Source organism: Miniopterus schreibersii (assembly GCF_964146895.1).
Source record: "Miniopterus schreibersii genome assembly, chromosome: X".
NCBI lineage: Eukaryota > Metazoa > Chordata > Mammalia > Chiroptera > Miniopteridae > Miniopterus > Miniopterus schreibersii.
This window is the reverse complement of record NC_138104.1, coordinates 75186632-75207752: the sequence shown is the minus strand read 5'-3', so window position 1 is coordinate 75207752 and position 21121 is coordinate 75186632. Positions and strand designations below refer to the sequence as shown.

The following is a 21121-nucleotide window of genomic DNA, read 5'->3' as shown; positions in this document are numbered from 1 at the left end:
GATCCCACTTCTAGGAATACATCCTAAGAATCCTGAAACACTAATCAGAAAGAATATATGCATCCCTATGTTCATAGCAGCAAAATTTATAATAGCTAAGATCTGGAAACAGCCCAAGTCCCCATTAGTAGATGAGTGGATAAAAAACTATGGGACATTTACACTATGGAATACTATGCAGCTGTAAAGGAGAAGGATCTTGTACTATTTAGACAGTATCTATGGACCTGGAGAATATTGTGCTAAGCGAAATAAGCCAGGCAGAGAAAGACAAACATCACATAATCTCACTTATATATGGAATCTAAAGAACTTAATAAACTGATGAACAAAATAGATTCAGTGACATAGAAGCATGGAACAGACTGATGAATCCTGGAGGGAAGGTGGGGGTGAGTGGTTCAGGAGAGAGTAACCAAAGAATTTATATGCATATATGCATACCCCATGGACACAAACAAGAGTGTGGTTAAAGCCTTGGCGGAGAGTGGTGCAGGGTGGGAGGGGTAAATGGGGAAAAAGGGGACATCTGTAATACTTTCAACAATGAAGATACATTTTTTTAAAAATGAAAGACTAAATGTTGGACACAATGAATAGCAGTAATTTATGATATTATGTTTGTAGTTTACCTAACATCATTTATAACTAGGTATTTAATAGGCATACCTTAAAATATGGTGAAAAGTCATTAAAAACTATTTCCTGCCCTAGGCAGTGTGGCTCAAAGGTTAGAGTGTCGGCCTGCAGACTGAAGAGTCCCGGGTTTGAGTTTGGCCCCGGGCACGTACCTCAGTTGCAGGCTCAATCACAGGTCCTGGTCAGGGAGTGTGCAGGAGGCAAATGATTGATGCATCTCTCTCACATCTACGTTTTGCTCTCTCTCCCTTCTACTCTCTCTGGAAAGCAGTGGAAAAAAATATCCTCTGGTGAGGATTAAAAAACAAAACAAAACAATTTCTTGGCCCATTTGGCTCAGTAGTTAGAGCATTAGCCTGTGAATTGAAGGGTTGTGTGTTCGATTCGCTGTCAAGGGCACATACCTCAGTTGCAGATTCGTTCTCCAGGTCAGTGAGTGTGCGGGAGGCAGCCAATCGATGTGTCTCTCTCATGTTGATGTTTCTCAATCTCTCTCTCTTCCTGTCTCTCTCTTTCTCCCCCCCACCCCCCTCTCTTCCTTTCACTCTTTGTAAAAATCAATGGAAAAAATATTCTCGGGTGAGAATTAACCAAAAAAACCCAAAACTATTTCTGATCTATCTTCTCCCCATCCTCCAGTGCTGACCATGTCACCTTAAACAAGATTGTGTTGTTACAGGTCTCAGTGTCATTCGAGGATGTGACTGTGGACTTCAGCAGGGAGGAGTGGCAGCAACTGGACTCTACTCAGAGGCGCCTGTACCAGGAGGTGATGCTGGAGAACTACAGTCACCTGCTTTCAGTGGGTAAGCACAGCCACCCAATGAATCTGTGAGGAGCCTATTATAGGTAAAATTGTATCCCCCAAATAGGGTCTTTACAGAAGTAATCAGTCTAAAATGAGGTTATTAGGGCGGGTCATAATCCACAGTGACTGGTGTATTTATTAAAAAGAGAAATCTAAACACAGACAGACACACGCACACAGAGGGAAGACAATGTGAAGACACACAAGGAAAAGATGGCCATATGACTGGAGTGATGCATGTATATGTCTAGAAATGCCTGAGACCACCAGAATCCAGGAAAGAGGCATGAAGCAGTTCCTTCCCTAACACCTTCAAAAAGAGCATGGCCCTGGTCATACTTTGATTTTGGACTCATATTCAAGTCTCACCCATAACTGACTGGGGTGATTTAGATGATGATATTTGAGACTTTGAGTTGATGATTTTGGACTTAAGAGTTGATGCTGCTGGAATGATTTAGACTTTTGGGGATATTGGGATGGGATTAGTGTATTTTGTACATGGGCCGGATATTAATTTTGGGGGGTCAGAGGGCAAGCTCTGATGGGTTGAATTGTGTCCCCCCAAAAAAGATGTATGGAAGTCTTAACCCCCAGTACCTCAGAATGTGACCTTATTTGGAAATAGGGTCTTTATAGAGGTAATCAGGTTAAAATGAGGTCATATGGATAGGCCGTAATTAATATGACTGGTGTCCTTATAAAAAAGGAAAATTTGGGCACAGAAATAGATACTCATAGAGGAAAGATGATGAGAAAACACATATGTAGAGGGTTATGTGATGGCTAGAGTGATGCATTTACAACCCAAGGAACACCAAAGATTGCCAGCAAACACCGAAAGCTAGAAGATGCAAGGAAAGATTCTCCCTTTTATTCCCCAGAGAGAGCAAGACCCTGCTAATACCTTGACTTCGGAATTCTAGCCTCCAGAAATATGAGACAGTAAATTTCTGTGGTTTTAAGTCAGCCAGTTATTGGTACTTTGTTATAGGAGCCCTGGGAAGAAGCTAAGACATAACCATTTCCATTCTCAGCTGCTGAGTGCTCTGGGACATCTTAAGTGTATGATGATGTCATCTCTGATTGGTCTGAGATTCTTCAAAAGTCCCTTTCACCTCTGTGATTATTACTATTTTCCCAATGAAATGTAGTTACTTTTCTAAAGAACAAATGGAAAGCAATTAGCTGGACCCAGTTCTCTATTATATCATATTAACAGGGTATGAAGTTCTCAAACCAGAGGTCATCTTCAAGTTGGAGCAAGGAGAGGAGCCATGGACGTTGGAGGGAGAAACCCCATATCAGAGCTATTCAGGTGAGTGTGACCCAGGCAGGCAGGAGACATGGAAATACTTTTTTTTTTTTTCTAGGAGAGGCTGGTGCCTTTAAAATGCTGTTATTGCTGCTTTCTTGAAGGTTTAGACTTGAGAAACTGCTTGAGAATTAAGTAACATTGGCCTCTCAGGTACCAAATTGCTTTCTCCTTTTATTTTCTTTACTGTCATCAACTGTCTTCTTTGCTTGGGTTTCCTCCAGGAGAATTGCTGCAATTCCTATACTCTGGATCATATGCCAGCCTTCTTCACAATGGATGTTGCTTTCTTGGATATTCTCTTCTTCCATCACATTTTTATGCTTCATTACTTAACCACAACCCCAGGGTTTTAGAGTCTTACCACATACATTCAGGTTTTAATAGATTTGCCTTCATTGAAAATCAGTTGGTTGCCTCACTCCTATTTTTCCCAGTGCCCTTTCACTTTCTTCTTCCTTTCACTTTTGTTTTCTCACTTTAAGATATCAATAAACTGTTACCTGCAACCAACCTCACCTCCTCTCTTCGTACTTATCACCTTCAGATTCCTCACTCCTCTCTACCTCCCCTATCTCCATGCCTGTCTCCCATGTTCTGACTTTGTGATCACTGTCACATAGCAATTTTTCTTTTAAAATCACTTTTTTCTTTTTATTGAATTTATTGGGGTGACACTGGTTAACAAAATAATACAGGTTTCAGGTGCACAATTCCACAACACATCTGTACACTGTGTTTTGTGTTCACCACCCCAAGTCAAGTCTTTGTACATCATCATTTATCCCCCCTGTACCCTTCTCTACCTCTTCCACTCCCCCAGTCTGCCCCCCAACAGCTGTCAGCCTGCTCTGTATCTATGAGTCTGTCTCTGTTTTTCTTGTTAGTTCATTTTGTTCACCAGATTCCACTTATTAAGGTATAATTTACATACACTAAAGTGTATCCATTTCAAGTATACAGGTTGATGAGTTTTGACAAAGTATACACTAGTATAACCACTACCCTAATCTTGATATATAATATTCCATCACACAGAAATGCTCCTTCATGCCCCTTTTAGTCAATGCCTACTACCACTTCAGCTCCAAGCAGCTGCTGACATGCTTTTTATCACTGTAGATTATATTTGTCTTTATTAATGTTTTATGTCAATGGGAATCATACTGTCTACTCTTTTCATTCAGCATAATGATTTAGTGTTTTATCCTTGTTATTGAGTATATCACTAGTTTGTTCCTTTTAGATGTTGAATACTATTCCATGGTATGAACATATGGTAATTTGTTTATATGCCTGATAATGATAGGTGGTTATTATTTGGTTATTATGAACTGTAGTAAACATTTTAGTATGTCTTTGTGTGAACATATGTTTATATTTCTCTTGGGTAAATACCTAGGAGTGGAGTTGCCAGGTCATAAAATAAGTCTATGCTTATCTTTTTTTAAAAAATACATTTTTTTATTGATTTCAGAGAGAGGAAGGGAGATGGAGAGAGACAGAAACATCAGTGATGAGAGGGAATCATTGATTGGCTGCCTCCTGCATGCCCCCTACTGGGGATCAAGCCTACAACCCAGGCATGTGCCCTGACCAGGAATCGAGCCGTTACCTCCTGGTTCATGGGTCAACGCTCAACCACTGAGCCACACCGGCTGGGCAGTATATGCTTGTCTTTATAAGAAATTACCAAACTGTTTTCCAAAGTAGCTGTGCTCTTTTACATTCCCAACAGCTATACATGAGAATTATTTTTGCCCCTCATCCTTGCCAACACTTGCTATCATCAATCTCTTTAATTTTTGCTATTATAGTGGATATGTAATTTTTGCTATTATAGTGGATATGTAATGCATTCCTCTGGTGAGTATCTTCTCATGTGCTTATTGACCATTTATACTTTTTTTAGACAAAGTGTCTATTCAAATATCTTTCTCATTTTTATTGGGTTGTTTGTGTTCTTACTGAGTTGTAAGAGTTGTTTATAATTGCTAGATATAATTCTTTTGCCAGATCCATATATTGCCAGTATTTTGTCTCAGTCTGTCGCTTGCAATTTTATTTTCTTACTGGTGCCTATCAAAGACCAAAAATTTTAATTTTGATGGAGTTAAATTTATCATCTTTTAAAAACTTGTTAGTATTTTTTTGTGATCTTTTTAACAAATCTTTGCCTATCATAGGTCACAAAGATTTTCTCATATTTTCTTCTATAAGTTTTAGCATTTTAGCTTTTTCAGTTTAGGTCTATGATCCATTTTGTATGTTTGATGTAAGGATTAATGTTCTTTTTTTTAAAAAAAAAAAGTCTTTATTGATTTAAGAGAGAGGAACAGGGAGAGAGAGAGAGAGCCCCCTACTGGGGATTGAGCCCGCAACCCAGTCATGTGCCCTGACCAGGAATTGGACCTCGATCCCCTGGATCATAGGTTGATGCTCAACTGCTGAACCATGCCCGGCCAGGCCATTTTTTCAATATAAAATCTAGTTGTTCCAGAACCATTTGTTGAAGAGACTTTCTTTTCCCCATTGAATTTCCTAGGCATGTTCGTGAAAATCAATTGACTTTACATATGTGAACCTATTTCTGGACCCCATATTCTGTTAAATTGATCGATATGTATTTCTGTTTTAAAATAGTGGTTTTATTATTATTTAGGTATGGTGATGCCAACAGATCCAGAGATGAGTGCCGTTGGAAAAATAGTTTGTAACTCACAGTTCCCAAGAGGAGGGGCCATGCCACAAGGGAAATCATCAGGGTCAGTCAGGAGGCAGAAGTTGTGAGGAGAGAGCATGGGCAAGAGGCTTTATTGTGATTTTCATGGGAAAGAATGAGTGAGGCAGAGTAATCAGGCTGGGAAGGTTTAGGATTGGCTAGTTTGAATAATTCATTGGAGGCTCTGGGGTGTAGGTACTGTTCCAGCGTGCCTGGTATCTGGCCCTGAGGTGATTAGTGCTGGGAGATACTGGCTCAACCTGTGAAAGTTTGATAAAGGAGATAGTTGATGGATAATGGGCTCTGGATTGGTTGGCTTGCATACTAAAGGTATGCTCACAGGGAAGTCATTTGCTATCTCTTGGAATTAACTAGCCCTAGGAAGGACATTCTCTCTAGGATCAGCAAGGAGGAAGTGGTAGAGCATCAAGAATACAGGAAAGAAAATAGTTAATCCACAGTCGTTTTGGCAAACCCATACTTGCTTTTATAGTCTTGAAATCGGGTAGGATAAGTTCTCCAACTTTGCATGTTTTTATTACTTAAGCTCTTCTAGGTAATTTGCATTTCCATATAATTTTAGAATTAGTTTGTAATATTTTTTAAAAGCCTGATGAGATTTTGTTTAGAGTTGAATTGACTCTGTAGATCAATTTTAGGAGAATTGATATCTTAACAATGTTGAGCCTTCTAACCCATGAACATGGATATTTTTGTATTTATTTAGATCTTTTTATTTCATTCAATGATATTTTGTAGTTTTCAGTGTAGAAGTTCTTATGCATCCTTCATTAAATTTATCCCTAAATATTTAATGTTTCTTTTAAATAAACATTGCTATACAATTACTATGGCTATATTACAATATACAATTGCTATTGTAAATGGCATTGTTTTTTTAATTTTATTTTAGGATTGCTCATTGCTAGTATAGATTGCTAGTGATTTGATTTTTGTATATTGACTAAATCCACCTATTAGTTTTTTTCCAGGTTCCTTGGGATCTTTCATGTAAGTAATCATTATCACTTTAGGGATAGTTTTACTTCTTTCCATCCAATCTCATGCTTTTTATTTCTTTTCCTTTTCTTATTTCACTAAGACCTTTAATTTGATGTTGAATAGAAGTGTGAGTGTGGGCATGTTTGCCTTGTTCCCAATGTTAGGCTCAAAAAATTAATATCATTAAGTACGATGTCAGCTGTAGGTTTTTTTGAAGCTGCCCTTTATCAGGTTCTGTAAGTTTCTTTCTAATCCTAGCTTGTTAAAGAGGTGTTTAAAAAAAAAAAAAATCATAGTCATCCTCGCCAGTTTTGCTCAGTGGTTAGAGTGTCAGCCCTCGGACTGAAGGGTCCTAGGTTCGATTCCACCAAGGGCACATACCTCAGTTGCAGGCTCAATCCCTGGCCCTGGTCACAGCGCGTGCAGGAGGCAACCGATCAATGTGTCTCTCTCACATAAATGTTTCTCTCTCTGCCTGTCTCTGTCCCTTACACTCTCTCCAAAAAGCAATGGAAAAAATATCCTCGGGTGAGGATTAAAAAAAAAAAAAAATCATAGTTAAACGTTAAATTTTGTTAAATGCTTTTTCTTCATCTTATCAGAGTGACCATGTGAGTTATTGCTTTTATTGCATTAATATGTAAATTTATTTATTGATTTTCAAATGTTAAATTAACCTTGTATTTCTGAGATAAATACTAGTGATTATGCTGTATTACTTTTATTATATATTGTTGGAATCTATTTTTATATTTTGTTTTAAAATATTTGCATGAATGATACTGGTTTATAGTTTTCTTTTTTTGCAATGTCTTTGTCAGGTTTTGGTGTTAGGATTATGCCTGGCCACATAATATGAGTTGTGAATTAGTTCCCTTCTCTACTTTCTGAACTAGTTTGTGTAAGATTGCTATTTCTTCTTATGCTGTTTTACAGAATTCACCAATGAAACTGTCTGGGCTTGGAGTTTGCTCACTGGGAAAGTTTTAACAAATTCAATTTCTTTAATATGGATAGGGCTCTTTAGATTCTCTGTTTCATCTTTTGTCATACATAATAAGTTTTATTTTTTTCAAGGAATTTGTCTGTTTCCTTTATGGTGTCTTAATTTCATCCTGTTGTAGCCTGAGATTACACTGTATGATTTCAGAAAATGGTCTATAGGGGAATGTTCCATATATCTCTGAAAAGAGTGTATATTCGGCTCTTGCTGGGTGTTGTTTTTAATAGAAAACAACTATATGTGATGGACAGTTGGAGTATAAACATCTATTTATTGTTTATATAGGTCAAGACAGCTATCACCACAATATTTTTCCTAGAAGCATGAATAAATTTTTTTCAGATTTTTTGAGATATAATTGACACACAGCACTGTATAAGTTTAAAGTGTACAGCATAATGACTTGACTTACATACATTGTGAAATGATTACTACAATAAGTTTAGTTAACACCCATATCATATAGATATAAAAAATTAAAAATGTTCTTTTCTTTGTAATGAGAACTTTTAGGATATACTTCCTTAGCAAATTAAATTGTTTTTTTGATCACATGAATTTGGTATTGTTAATAATCAAGAAGCAACAAGATTAGTGAGATTTAGAACCTAAAGCTAATGAGGTCTCTGAGTTATTCCCTCCAAGCCTAGGCTGTCCATTGATATTTTCCCTGAAAACTGTTGTCTTTTTATTCTTCAATCCACCCTACTTGATATTCAAGCCTCCTACCAAAATTGAGCTAAACTGCTTATGTTGAACTTCAATCTCCAACACTTAACCATGTTTTAGGACAAATTATATATATAACCATTATGAACTTTACTTTCCTTATCTACAAGAGGTGAATAATAATAGAAAATACCTTATATAGGGCTTTGGAAAGGATTAAGTGAGTTGATATGTATATATTTTTTAGAACAATGCCTGGAACATCATAAGTGTTGTGCAAGAGCTTGGAACATAATAAGTGCTGTATAAGTATTTCCTGTCATCCTTGTCATCATTGTCATCGGATTTGCTGGTTTCCGTGTTCAATTTGGATTAGCTTATATGGACCTTTTACTCTTCTATTATCTATTATTTGTGTTGATTTTACTATTTTTTCTCTTTTTAGATGGGAAGTTTGGGATTAAGACCTCACAAAAAAGAATTTCTGGGAAAGCTTCATTTCATAGTGAAATGGAGGGTGAAGATATAAGAGATGATTCATTGTATTCCATTTTAGAACTGTGGAAAGACACTGAACAAATAAAAAGATATCAGGAAAAACAAAATAAACCTGTGAGTCATGCTACATTCATAAATAAGAAAATATTGAATACGGAATGGCATTATGAATATAAAGACAGTGGAAAATTTGTTCATGCAAGCCAAAATCACATTATTACTTCACAGAAAAGACCTCATAAACATGACTCATTTGAAAAGGGTTTTAAGCATAATTTAGACTTACATATTCATAATAAAAACAAAGCAACAAAAAACTTTGATAAAATTATTGGACACAGTCAAGTTTTCTCCCAGAGTTGTTCTTATACTAACCATGAAAACATGCATACAGGAATGAAATTTTGTGAAAGTAATCAGTGTGGAAAAGTCCTCAACCTCAAACAAGCACTCAGTCACAATCTGAATTTTCCTGTTGGGGAAAAAGCAAATATGTGTACTGAATTTGGGAAGATATTCACCCAGAAGTCACATCTCTTTGCATCTCAGAGAATTCATACTATAGAAAAACCTGATGGACTTAACAAATGTGTGAGTGTTTTTACACAGAAGCCGCCACTACTCAGTATATATCTGAGAGTTCACAGAGATGAAAAACTACATATATGCACTGAATGTGGGAAGGCATTCATCCAGAATTCAGAATTAATTATGCACGAGAAAATTCATACTAGAGAAAAACCCTATAAATGCAGTGAATGTGGAAAGTCATTTTACCAGGTGTCATCTCTACTTAGGCACCAGACAATTCATACTGGAGAAAAACTCTATGAATGCAGTGAATGTGGGAAAGGCTTCTCCCTGAACTCAGCCCTCAATGTACATCAGAAAATTCATACTGGAGAAAAGCACCACAAATGCAGTGAGTGTGGGAAAGCCTTTACCCAAAAATCAACACTCAGGATGCATCAGAGAATTCATACAGGAGAGAGATCCTATATATGTACTGAATGTGGGCAGGCCTTCATCCAGAAGGCACACTTGATTGCACATCAAAGAATTCATACTGGAGAGAAGCCTTATGAATGCAGTGACTGTGAGAAATCTTTCCCTTCTAAGTCACAACTCCAGATGCATACACGAATTCACACAGGAGAGAAACCCTATATTTGCACTGAATGTGGGAAGGCCTTCACCAACAGGTCAAATCTCAATACTCACCAGAAATCTCATACTGGAGAGAAGTCTTATATATGTGCTGAATGTGGGAAAGCCTTCACTGACAGGTCAAATTTCAATAAGCACCAGACAATTCATACTGGAGAGAAACCCTATGTTTGTGCTGATTGTGGGAGGGCTTTTTTCCAGAAGTCAGAGTTAATTACACATCAGAGAACTCATACTACAGAGAAGCCTTATAAATGTCCTGACTGTGAGAAATCCTTCTCCAAGAAACCACATCTCAAAGTACATCAACGAATTCACACAGGAGAGAAACCATATATATGTGCAGAATGTGGGAAAGCGTTCACTGACAGGTCAAATTTTAATAAACACCAGACAATTCATACTGGAGATAAACCCTATAAATGCAGTGACTGTGGAAAGGGCTTTACTCAGAAATCAGTTCTGAGTATGCATCGCAGTATTCATACGTGAAAGTAACCGTTTCTTGAAAATGAGAAAGCCTTATCACAGAAGTCAGTTCTAAGTGTATATCATAAAATTCATCCAAGTCAGATCCTATATGAATATATTGCAAATAAAAAGTACTTGTCAGGTTCTCTCACCTGAAATGAAAAAAGCTATTTAGAAGAGATCCTCTAAGAATGCATTGAATGAAGGGGAATTTTCATATTTGTACAGTTTCACAAAATATAATAGAATTCATACTAGGAAAAATGCTGTCAGTTCGATGAGTTAGGAAAAAAGCCTTCCTATTGTAAAGAAAGTATTATAAAGCAGATTGTTACCAAATTCTTTATAGATGGAGTGTGCAAAATTATGTAAATGTCAGCCATGTTTACTGTGTTAAGCAATGTCAAGTGACAACAAAATGAAAGGAAAACAAAATAATATATCTGATGTATAGACCTACTGTCAGTTCTGTAGGTTGTTTGTGGCAGAACACGTTGCACAACAGGAGGAATAAGTGAAGTTTTTTAAAAAAATTTAATATAATTGTACCTATCAAATGTGTTTTTCTATTGAGTTTTTCTCACATGAATTCATAGTTTTAGTCATGGTTTTATATATACACACATCTGTAGATATAATTTTACATGAACACATAAATGTAATCCTGTCATTCATACTGGTTTCCATGACATGTTTTTATCCTTTTCATTGTGGTACAATGCAAAAAAGCCACATATATCTCCCATCCTTTTTTTAAAAACAGGTTTTTATTGATTTCAGAGATAGGAAGAGAGAGGGAGAGAGAGAAACATTGATCGGTTGCCTCCTGCAAACCCCCTACTGGAGATAGAGCCCACAATCCAGACATGCACCTTGACTGGAAATTGAATTGTGATTTCTGGATTATGGGTCAATGCTCAACCACTGAGCAACACCGGCCGGGATCTCCCATCCTTTTATGCATGTTCCTTTGCAGGGTGACTCTGTTGTCTCTCTTATTAAGAGGCAGAGCTTGCCCTGGCTGGTTTGATTCAGTGGTTAGAGCATCACGATTCATGGTCAAGAGCACGTACCTTGGTTGTAGGTTCCCTGTCCCTGGTCAGGGTGCATGTGGGAGGCACCAATTGATGTGTCTCTCTCACATTGATGTTCCTTTCTCTTCCCACCCCCCTCCCTTCCACTCTCTCTAGAAATCAATGGAAAAAATATCCTCTGGTGAAGAGTTTAAAAAAAGAGGTAGAGCTCTCTTTCTCTTCTTGACTCTGAGGTTGGCCATGTGACTTGCTTTGACCACTGTACATTAGCAAAGAGATTCAAGAAGGGGCTGGAGAAGTGTGAAAAACGCCTGCCTTGAGGCGTACTCTCTTGCTACTCTTTGGAATTTTAGGACCTTCATATGAAGAAGCATAGGTTATTCTATTGGGGGACGAGAAACAAGATGGGGCAGAGATGAGCCAGCCTAGCTGAGGTCCTTTAGGCCAACTGCCAAACATGGTAGTGTGGCCTCCCTTGACGTCCAGCCCTAGCCAAGCCAGCCCATATTAGAAGAGCCATACCAGTTATCCCAGCCAACCTGGAGAATTGTGAGATAAATAAAACAATTATTGTTTTAAACTGCTAACTTTTGGGGTACTTTGTTGCACAAAAAGTGCTTAATTCTTAAAAGTGTATAGTATTGTAACAAAACATAAGGCATGTGACATTGGCTTTGGACCTGGGCAGCAGGTGGAGATGAAAACAATGAGGGAAACAGTTAAGAAAGGCTGGAAAAGATGGCATTCCATGTTATCTAGTAAGGAAAAAAATAGCAAAACAGTCACCATGCTCTGTGGGAAGATAGTGACCAAATGAACTTGTGGATCTGGCTAAGATTTCCAACAGAACGTTGGAAGTATTAGCTTGCCTCTATTAGCTGCCTATAAGATACAGAGAAATATGAACTAAGACAGTGACTATTCCATTTACAAGCAGAATTAAGAAATACAAAAAAAAATCCAGGACTTTCTGGGTTAGAAAATAACTGTTTCACATCTCCAATCTCTCCAGCCATCAAAATATTTTCAAGGTGAAAAATGGCCTCAGGGTAGATATCAAGTCATGAGTGTGGCTGTAAGACACTTTGTTAAAATGTATGAAATATTTAAGTTGGTATTTCGGAGACCCTCTCAGCTAAACTAAATGACATTGTCCCCAGTAGCCTGACGCACTGCTCAAAGTAGAGAGGAGCCTGTCTTAAAAAGAATTGTCAATGTGGCATTTGAGGCATAGAGTAAATACAAACCAGATTCATAGAAAACCTTTAAAGTTTTTAATAAAGTTTTACTAGTGAAACTAACTCCAGGCTGGACTTAAAGGGACAGAAATAGTCCAGAAAGAAAGGTGACATCTGGACTCCCTTCTCTAACTTTTGTGAATAGGAATGAAGCTGAGAAAGTTACTCAGCTGCAAGCATGGGCCATTTCTATTGGGAAAAGAAGGACATCTCAGAGAGAAGACCCAAGAACAATATGTTAAAATGGACTGGGGAGCCATTCCCAGGTAGAACTGTGACCTAATCAAGAAACATCTGCCCCTGTAGCAGGGAGACTTGACAACATTTCTTCTGTGGGATTTTAGAATTGTTATGGAACAGTGACAGATATGTTCCTCTTTCTGCTTCTTTTGAATTGGAGTATCACAGTTAATTCTGTTCCATTGTGTGTGTGTGTGTGTGTGTGTGTGTGTGTGTGTGTGTGTGTGTGTAGGAAGGCATGTTCATATAACTTGTCATTTAGCTCACAGGTCTCTGGATCAAAAAACTGAGAAGCTGCACTCAAAGAGCCTCAACCACGTCTGGACCTGAGAAGACTTGAGGTCCTGGATTTGAACATGGTGCCATAATTTGGGATGAGGCATTTGGAGGTCTTGAAATGGGGTGAACATATTGTTGCATGGTATGGTAATGTAAATAAAATAATTTCTGAACAGAAAATAGACTGTATTAACTAGAAAAGTGCTACAAATTTGTCCTATCCCTACATGTATGCCTCTTTTTAATCTTTATTTCTCTGTGTTTTAGTTGGGATAATTTCTATTAACCTATCTTCAAGTTCATTACTTTTAACCCCTACCCTGGCTCTGTCAGGTCTACTGATGAGGCCATTGAAGGCATTCTTCATCTCAGTTATGTTTTCTTTTTTATTTCTGATATTTCCAGTAGACTCATAGTTTTCATCTTTCTGCTGAAATTCCCCATCTGTTCATGTCTGTTGTTCACATTTTCCACTACTCTCTTTAACATATTAAATCATCATTATTTTAAATTTCCTCTTTAGTAGTTATAACAACTAGATCACCTGAATCTGGGTCTGTTGATTGCTTTGTCTCTTGACAGTCTATTGTTTTCTCTTGCTGTTTTGAATCTAACAATTTTTCGCTGAATGTCAGATGTTGTATGTAGAAGAGTAGAAACTGAGGTAAATAATACTTTTTCCTGGAAATAAACATGACTGATTTTCTGATAGGTCATTAGTGTGGGAAGATTGAGTCTATATAGTGAGGATTTGGGCTGAGTTTGGGTTTTCTTGTTGCTCTGCTTACCTTCAGTGTACCATAGACTTCAAACTTATATAGTGTTACCTTGTGTTTAGGGTAGGGGCTGATTTTCCAGAGAATTTTTTCTCAGTGTTCCTGCATCACCCTGGTCTTTAGGCTTTCCTGTATGCATGCATCTCAGGGAGGATCTCTCTCTATGCTCTTGCCTTTCCCTTAAGTAGTAGACTGCTATTATTACTTGGGTCTTAGTGACCTATTGAGTGGCAGGGGGTGGGGAGCAGGAGTTGTTTGGCCAGCCTTAGTTTTAGGAAAGTCCTGTATCCATAGGTCTTGAGAGTGGGTCTTTTTCAGTGATCCTGCCCCTTCCTACTGGTAAAAGGTCTTTAATGGTCTGGGCCCAGGAAGATTGCTTGCCCTTCCTCCATGAGTGGTGATTTTTTTTCCCTTTTCCCTTCCTCTAGTCACAGTGGATCTTACCTTTGTCTCAGAGGTAACAGGATTTGCTCTACTATTCCCCAGTGATTTAAAGCTTTTGTTCTATAAGGTAGTAGGATCACACTGGGGCTTTGTGCCATTCCTGTATCAGCAGCTGTCTCATTGCAGGCCTACACCACTGAGAGAGGCTTCCTTCAATATCCTGCCCAACACCAATGTTTTGTTTCGTGAGCACCTAGTTGAGGTCTCTGGGGAAGAGCCTGCAAGTGGGGGCCAATTACCCTTAGGTCTCCAACTCTCAGGGGTTCTATATTTCCACACTATACCACACTCAGCCTTTAGAACTTCATTAAAAATTCTTGTTGAGGGGAAGATTAAAGATGGCAACAGACTGAGTGGAAGCTACACTGACAGTCTCCTGGGACCAAACTGGAATTACAACTAAAATATGGAAAAACCATCCTGAATAATCAACTGCAACTGAAGACAAGCTGGAGACCACCCTCATAACCAAGGAAGAAAAATGGAGACTGCATAGCGACTTGCAGGAAGTGTAGAGGTGTGAGAGGGCTTGCTGGACTCCCATAGGCAGCAGCTGAATGTCCAGAGGGATATCTCAGCTATAGGGGGTTCCCACTGAGGACTTAAACCCCAGGCTGGGCTTCCCAGCCCAGAGCACCAGAACTGAGAAAGGTGTCCACATAATATCTGGCTTCAAAAAGCAACAGAGTTTCTGTCTGCTAGGGAGAGACAGCTGGAAATGCAGGCACCCTCTTAAAGAGCCAACTCACAAAGTTTCGTTTGCAGCCACTCACTTTGGGCTCTAGCAGAAGGAGGGCAGAGTGGACTGGAGCTGTGTGAGGAGAATCTAGGGAGGCTGGCTGGGGAAATAGATCTCAGAGGGCACCCCTCTGGATTCCTGTGCAGAGTTATTTTCCCATACTGCAGAGGACATCTTTCACAGGCAGGCATTTAACTTCCAAGCAGCTTTTGCCTGAGGGGGAAGCAATTGCCCCACCCTGTTGTGAAAACTCTTGCCCTACCCCATGGAGTTTCTAGAGCCTGAGGCTCATGGGAATCATTAATCAGCCTGCAGGCAGAGGCAGACCTCAGAGCACTTTGAGTCTTTGCCTGATCTGCTTCTGGACCCAGTCCTTGGAAAAGCAGACTTTGGTGTGCATCTTGGTCCTGTTCAAATGCACTCAGCCCCAACAGACGGGACCTCAAGCCGTGAGTTGTTGATAGTTCCAAATAGGGTACTCAAGGCCAGTCACAAAAAGCATCTGACATTGGCCTGCACTAGAGACCTTCCAAAAAGACTGGAAGTCTTAGCAGATCTATCTAATACATAGAAACAAACTCAAATAGGCAGCCAAAATGGGGAGACAAAAAAAGCCCCCAATGAAAGAACAAGAGAATTCTCCAGAAAAAGAGCTAAATGAAATGGAGATAAGCAATCTATCAGATATAGAGTGCAGAATACTGATTGTAAAGATGCTCAACAGCATGAAAAATGGTATGGAAAATGAAAAGTGACCAGTCAGAAATGAGATTAAATCAAGCACAAGAGAAAATGATGCTATCAAGAGATGCAGTAAACATGAAATGTATGCGGCTGCTGCTGGTTTAACACAACATACTATTTTACAGCAAACTTTTTTCCTGAGAAAGAGTACACTCTAATGATAAAAATATAGAATAGTAAATACATAAACCAGTAATAGTCATTTATTATCATTATCAAGTGTTATATACTGTATAAAATTGTATTGCTATACTTTAATATGACTGGCAGCATAGTAGGTTTGTTTATACCACAAACACATGCTATGAAGTTACCACATCACTAGGTGACAGGAATTTTTCAGCTCCATTATAATTTTATAGGACCACTGTCATATATGTGGTCTGTTGTTGGCTTAAATGTCATTATTTGGCACATGACCACACATATGTTACCGTGCTTGTAATCAGAAGCTATATAAGGATTGCTTTCTTCTTTGATTTTCAAATGTGGGATCATATTATAAAACCATAACTGCATCTTGTTTTATTATGCAACAATAACTCTTTTGAATGGTTGTGTGATAGTTCATGGGATGGATATGCAATAATTTATTCAACAGTTGCATATTAAAATTTATTCACCCCTCTCTTGTTCAACTTTTTTGTCACTAGGAGCAATGCAGTTTGCATAGTGATTAGATAGATAGGCTCAGGAACCAGTCTGCCGTGGTTTCAATCCTGGATCTGCTAGTTACTAGCTATGTGACCTTGGACAGGTTAGTCAAATACTCTGTCCTGATTTCTTCAGCTGTAAAGGATTTCACGCTAGTACCTGTCTCAGATTTGACGTGAGAAGTATATTAGCTTCTGGGGCTGCTCTAACAGAGTACCACAAAATAAGTGGCTTAAAAAACCAGAAATTTATTGTCTCACAGTTCTGGAAGTCAGAAATCTGAAATCAAGGTGTCAGGAACAAACCTGTGTCTCTTCTAGTTTTCAGTAGCCTCAGACATTCCTTGGCTTGTTGATGCATTACTCCAATCTCATGGTCGTTTTCTCCCTGTGTATCTTCACATCGTATTTCCTCTCTGTGTCTGTCTATGTCTGACTTCCCCCTTTTTATAAGGACACCAGTCATATTGGATTCGGCCCACCCTAATGGCTTTATTTTAACTTGATTACTTCTGCAAAGACTCTATTTCCAAATAAGGTCACATTCTGAGGTACTGGGGGTTAGGATTTCAATATATCTTTTGGGGGGACACAATTCAACCCATAACAAGAAGTTAATACACTTATCTGTATAAAGTACTTAGAACTGTGTATGAAAAGAAGTTTTTGATGAGTATTAGATACATCCCACTTCCTGAGCCTGCCTCAGTCCCCCTACAATTCTCTGTACTTGGGCAGGATTTGAGAGCTTTGTCTCTGGTATCTTAATCTCATCCAACTACCTAAATAAAATTTATAAAGTAACAGAAAAAACAGGCCTGGGACCAAGGCTTGTGCTACACATTTGAGGACTAGGTCAAGAAGAATTTATTTATAGAGGACAATGGAAAGGAGCAGCCAGAGAGGTAAAAACATGCCAGGTGAGCAAGATGCTCACAGATGGCAGTGTTCTTAAAGAGCATTTCAGTGGAGGAATTGTCCATTCAGGAGGTTAATTCATATGAGGATGGAAAACTGGTTTTTGGATTTTGTGACAAGAAGGTCAGTGTTGACTTTGATGAGCATTATTTGAGAACTGAATTTAACTAAAGAAAACAATGGCAAACTTGAAGGGATTTCTGAACTCAGCAATTGTTACTTCACCATCAAACTTTTCCGATGGAAAAAATATGGCTGTCATTGGGCTGTATTGGTAGACTGTTTTCTGGGTTATACTTAGAAATGCATTTTCAAGAATCCTATTTGACTCCAGGTTAGAGTTGGCCAAAAGTAGAAATTACAAGAGGTTTGGGACATCAAAGTGAAGGAGCAAACACCATTACTCTAAAAGGTTGAGATTAGATTCAGTGAAGGGCAAACACAGAGGTAGCTAGGTTTTAATTCTTCCTCACTCTCTTCCACTCTATATTCAGCCTCTCTTTGCATCTCCCAGCCCTGATGATGAACAGTGGTCCAGGGCCTACTACTAGATGCTCAGCTGCAGACCCACAAAGGCAAAGGCTTTTCATGGACATCTCCATCAGCTCCCCCTTAATAGTCTCACTTCAGCAGCTGGATACGCCTGGCTTTTCAGATTTTCCTGCAAGCTCTGACATATACATCCATGCTAATGTTTCAAAAGGTCTGTTTTACTGACTTCTTCAATCTCCCAACCACCCTCCCATACCATTACTTCCTCAGCTACTCCCACAATTGTGCATGGTCTAATTCATATAAAACTTCTTTATTCCATAACACTCCTAGTGAATCCACTTGATTGAACCCTGATTGTTAATGTTATACTTTCTTTTCCTGAGAACTTGGTAAATGTTTCTCTTCTAAAATTGAGTGATGCCATTGAGAAGTCTTAGACCAACCTGCTCTCTTTTTTTCTTGTACCTTTCTGTCATATGATTCTTTCTTTATGCTTGAAGTTAGGGATCTTTAAAAGCATATGCCTTGGTTTAGATTTCTGTTAATTTTCTTTTAGCTGGGTTTTAGTAAGCTGTTCCAATCATGATTCAAGCCTTTTATTTCAGGGAAATTTTATTTTGCTTAAATTTTTTTCTGATCTATTTCTTTTCCTCCTCAGGGATATCAATTATGCATATGTAATGTGTCTTTAGCACCTTCTCCATCAGTTTAATGCCACTCAGTATTTGTTACATATCATTCTTTTTGGTTGTATGTGATTGGCTCTCACCTCCTATTTAAAATTAATTCTCCATGAATCATGTTTCTTATTGTTTAGACATTAACAGCCAATGTAGTCAGATTTACTTACATTCCAGGATGGTACAGATAATGTCTCTCTGAAGAGGAAGATGGGCAATAAAACAATACAACAATATTGTGTTTTCCCCACATTTTAATGATGTAAATTTTCAATCACGTAGAAATATTGAAAAAATGATACAGTGAACACACATATAACTTTCATCTAGATCCAACAATGTAAGGTTTTTTGGAAAAAATCATGGTAAGTTATAGACATTATAACATTACACTCATAAATACTTGAGCATTTATCTCCTAAAAATAAGGACAGTCTCCCACATAACTGGATTATCACTATCAAACTAATTTCATGATATCTCATATTCAGTCCATTTTCTTTCTGTTTTTATTAATTATATTCCCCTTCACCTTTTTCACCCATCCTCCACCCCCTCAAATTCATTTGCCCATGTTCCCAAAATATAGTTTACAGCTTTATTAAGGTTTAATTAGCATACAGTAAATAAAACTTGTTTAAAGTGTACAATTTCATGACTTTTGACATACGTATGTACCTTTACCCTGAATAGACACTTCTCTGAAGAGGACATACAGATGGCCAATAGATATACGAAAAGATGCTCAATGTCACTAATCATCAGAGAAATACAAATTAAAACTACAACGAGAAAATGGCTACTATCACTAAATCCACAAACAACAAGTGTTGGCAAGGATGTAGGGAAAAGGGAACCCTTGTGCACTGTTGGGGGGAATACAGATTGGTGCAGTCACAGAGGAAAACAGTATGGAGTTACCTCAAAGCATTAAAATGGAACTGCCTTATGACCCAGTGATTCCACTTCCAGGAATTTATCCAAGAAATCCCAGACACTAATTCAAAAGAATATACACCCCTATGTTCATTGCAGCGTTATTTACAATAGCCAGGATTTGGAAGTAGCCCAAGTGTCCATTAGTGGATGAGTGGATTAAAAAACTGTGGTACATATACACAATGGAATACTACTGAGCTGTAAAAAGAATGAAATCTTACCCTTTGCAACAGCATGGATGGACCTGGAGAACATTGTGCTAAGTGAAATAAGCCAGTCAGAGAAGGACAAGTACCATATGATTTCACTCATATGTGGAATCTAATGAACAAAATGAACTAACAAGCAAAATAGAGACAGGCTCATAGAGAGCAGGCTGACAGCTGTGAAGGTGGGGCTGGGTGGAAAGATTGAGCAAAAAAGAAAAAAACCATGGACAGAGACAACAGTGTGGTGATTGCCCGGGGTTGGGGGGAGGTGGAAGAGAATATAGGGAGGATAAATGATGATGGACGGAGACTTGACTTGGGGTGGTAAACACACAACACAGTGTACAGATGATGTGTTGTAGAATTAATTGTACACTGGAAACTTGTATAGTTTTGTTAACCAATGTCACCCCAATAAATTCAATAAAAAGGAAACAAACATCACTACAACAAAGATAATGAACATTTTAAAAATTTATCCATAGGGAAAAAAATTAAATGTAAAAAAAATTTATCCATCACTCCAAAGTTTCCTTACGCCCTTTTGTCATCCACCCTCCCTATCCACACCCTTCCCCCCATCCACAGGCAACCACTGATCTGTTTTGTGTTGTTATAAATTAATTTGCATTTTCTGCAATTTTATATAAATGGTATTGTACCATAGGCATTCTTGGCTTTTTTTTTTTTTTTTTTTGCTTCTTTCATTCAGCATAATTATTTTGTGATTCATTTGTGTTGTTACATATATCTATATTCCCTTTTATTTCTAGGTGGTATTTCATTGCATAGATATACCAAATTTGTTTATCCATTCATGTGTTGATAAAAATCTGTGTTGTTTCTAGTTTTGGGCTGTTACAAATAAAGCTGATACGAACATTTGTATACAAGTCTTTGTGTGGACATAGTTTCATTTCCCCTGTGTAAATACCTAGGAATGAATGGTTTGGTATATGGTTAATATATATTTAACTATTGAAGAAACTGCCAGACTTTTTTCCAAAGTGGTATACTAGTTTACATTACCACCAGCAGTATATAAGTGTTCCATTCACTTCATATCTTTGCCCTTTTAATTTTAGCCATTTCAGTGGGAATGAAGTGGTATCCCACTGTGGTTTTAATTTATACTTTCCTAATAACTAATGCTGTTGATTATCTTGTGCTTATTTGCCATCTATATATTATCTCGGTTGATGTATCTTTTATAATATTTTGCCCTTTTTTTAACTGGGCTGTTTGTCTTATTGAGTTGAAAGAGTTCTTTATAAATTCTGTAAATAAGGCCTTTATTGAGTATATATTTTGCAAACATTTTCTCCCAGATTTGCCTTTTCATTTGAATAACAGAAGAGGAAATTTTTTTAATTTTAAGAAGTCCAATTCATTTATACTTTCTTTTATAGTCTGTGCATTTTGAGTCAGGGTAAAGAAAT

At 37.9% G+C, this 21121-nt stretch overlaps 1 protein-coding gene across 3 annotated transcripts in view; it reads left to right on the top strand.

The window, feature by feature from the left end:
- Positions 1 to 20567, top strand: part of ZNF81 (zinc finger protein 81) — a 75998-nt gene extending 55431 nt beyond the window's left edge. Inside the window, exons 3-6 of one of the 3 annotated variants that reach the window (XM_081126202.1) lie at positions 1319 to 1445; positions 2670 to 2765; positions 6477 to 6495; positions 8604 to 20567. In XM_081126202.1, the coding sequence (XP_080982328.1) occupies positions 2673 to 2765; positions 6477 to 6495; positions 8604 to 10315 (1824 nt within the window). In that variant the 5' untranslated portion in view covers positions 1319 to 1445; positions 2670 to 2672 and the 3' untranslated portion in view covers positions 10316 to 20567. Of the gene's footprint in view, positions 1 to 1318; positions 1446 to 2669; positions 2766 to 6465; positions 6496 to 8603 lie in introns of all 3 variants that reach the window. The other 2 variants (XM_081126200.1, XM_081126201.1) reach the window with 2 other exon arrangements.
- The last annotated feature ends 554 nt before the right edge of the window (positions 20568 to 21121 follow it).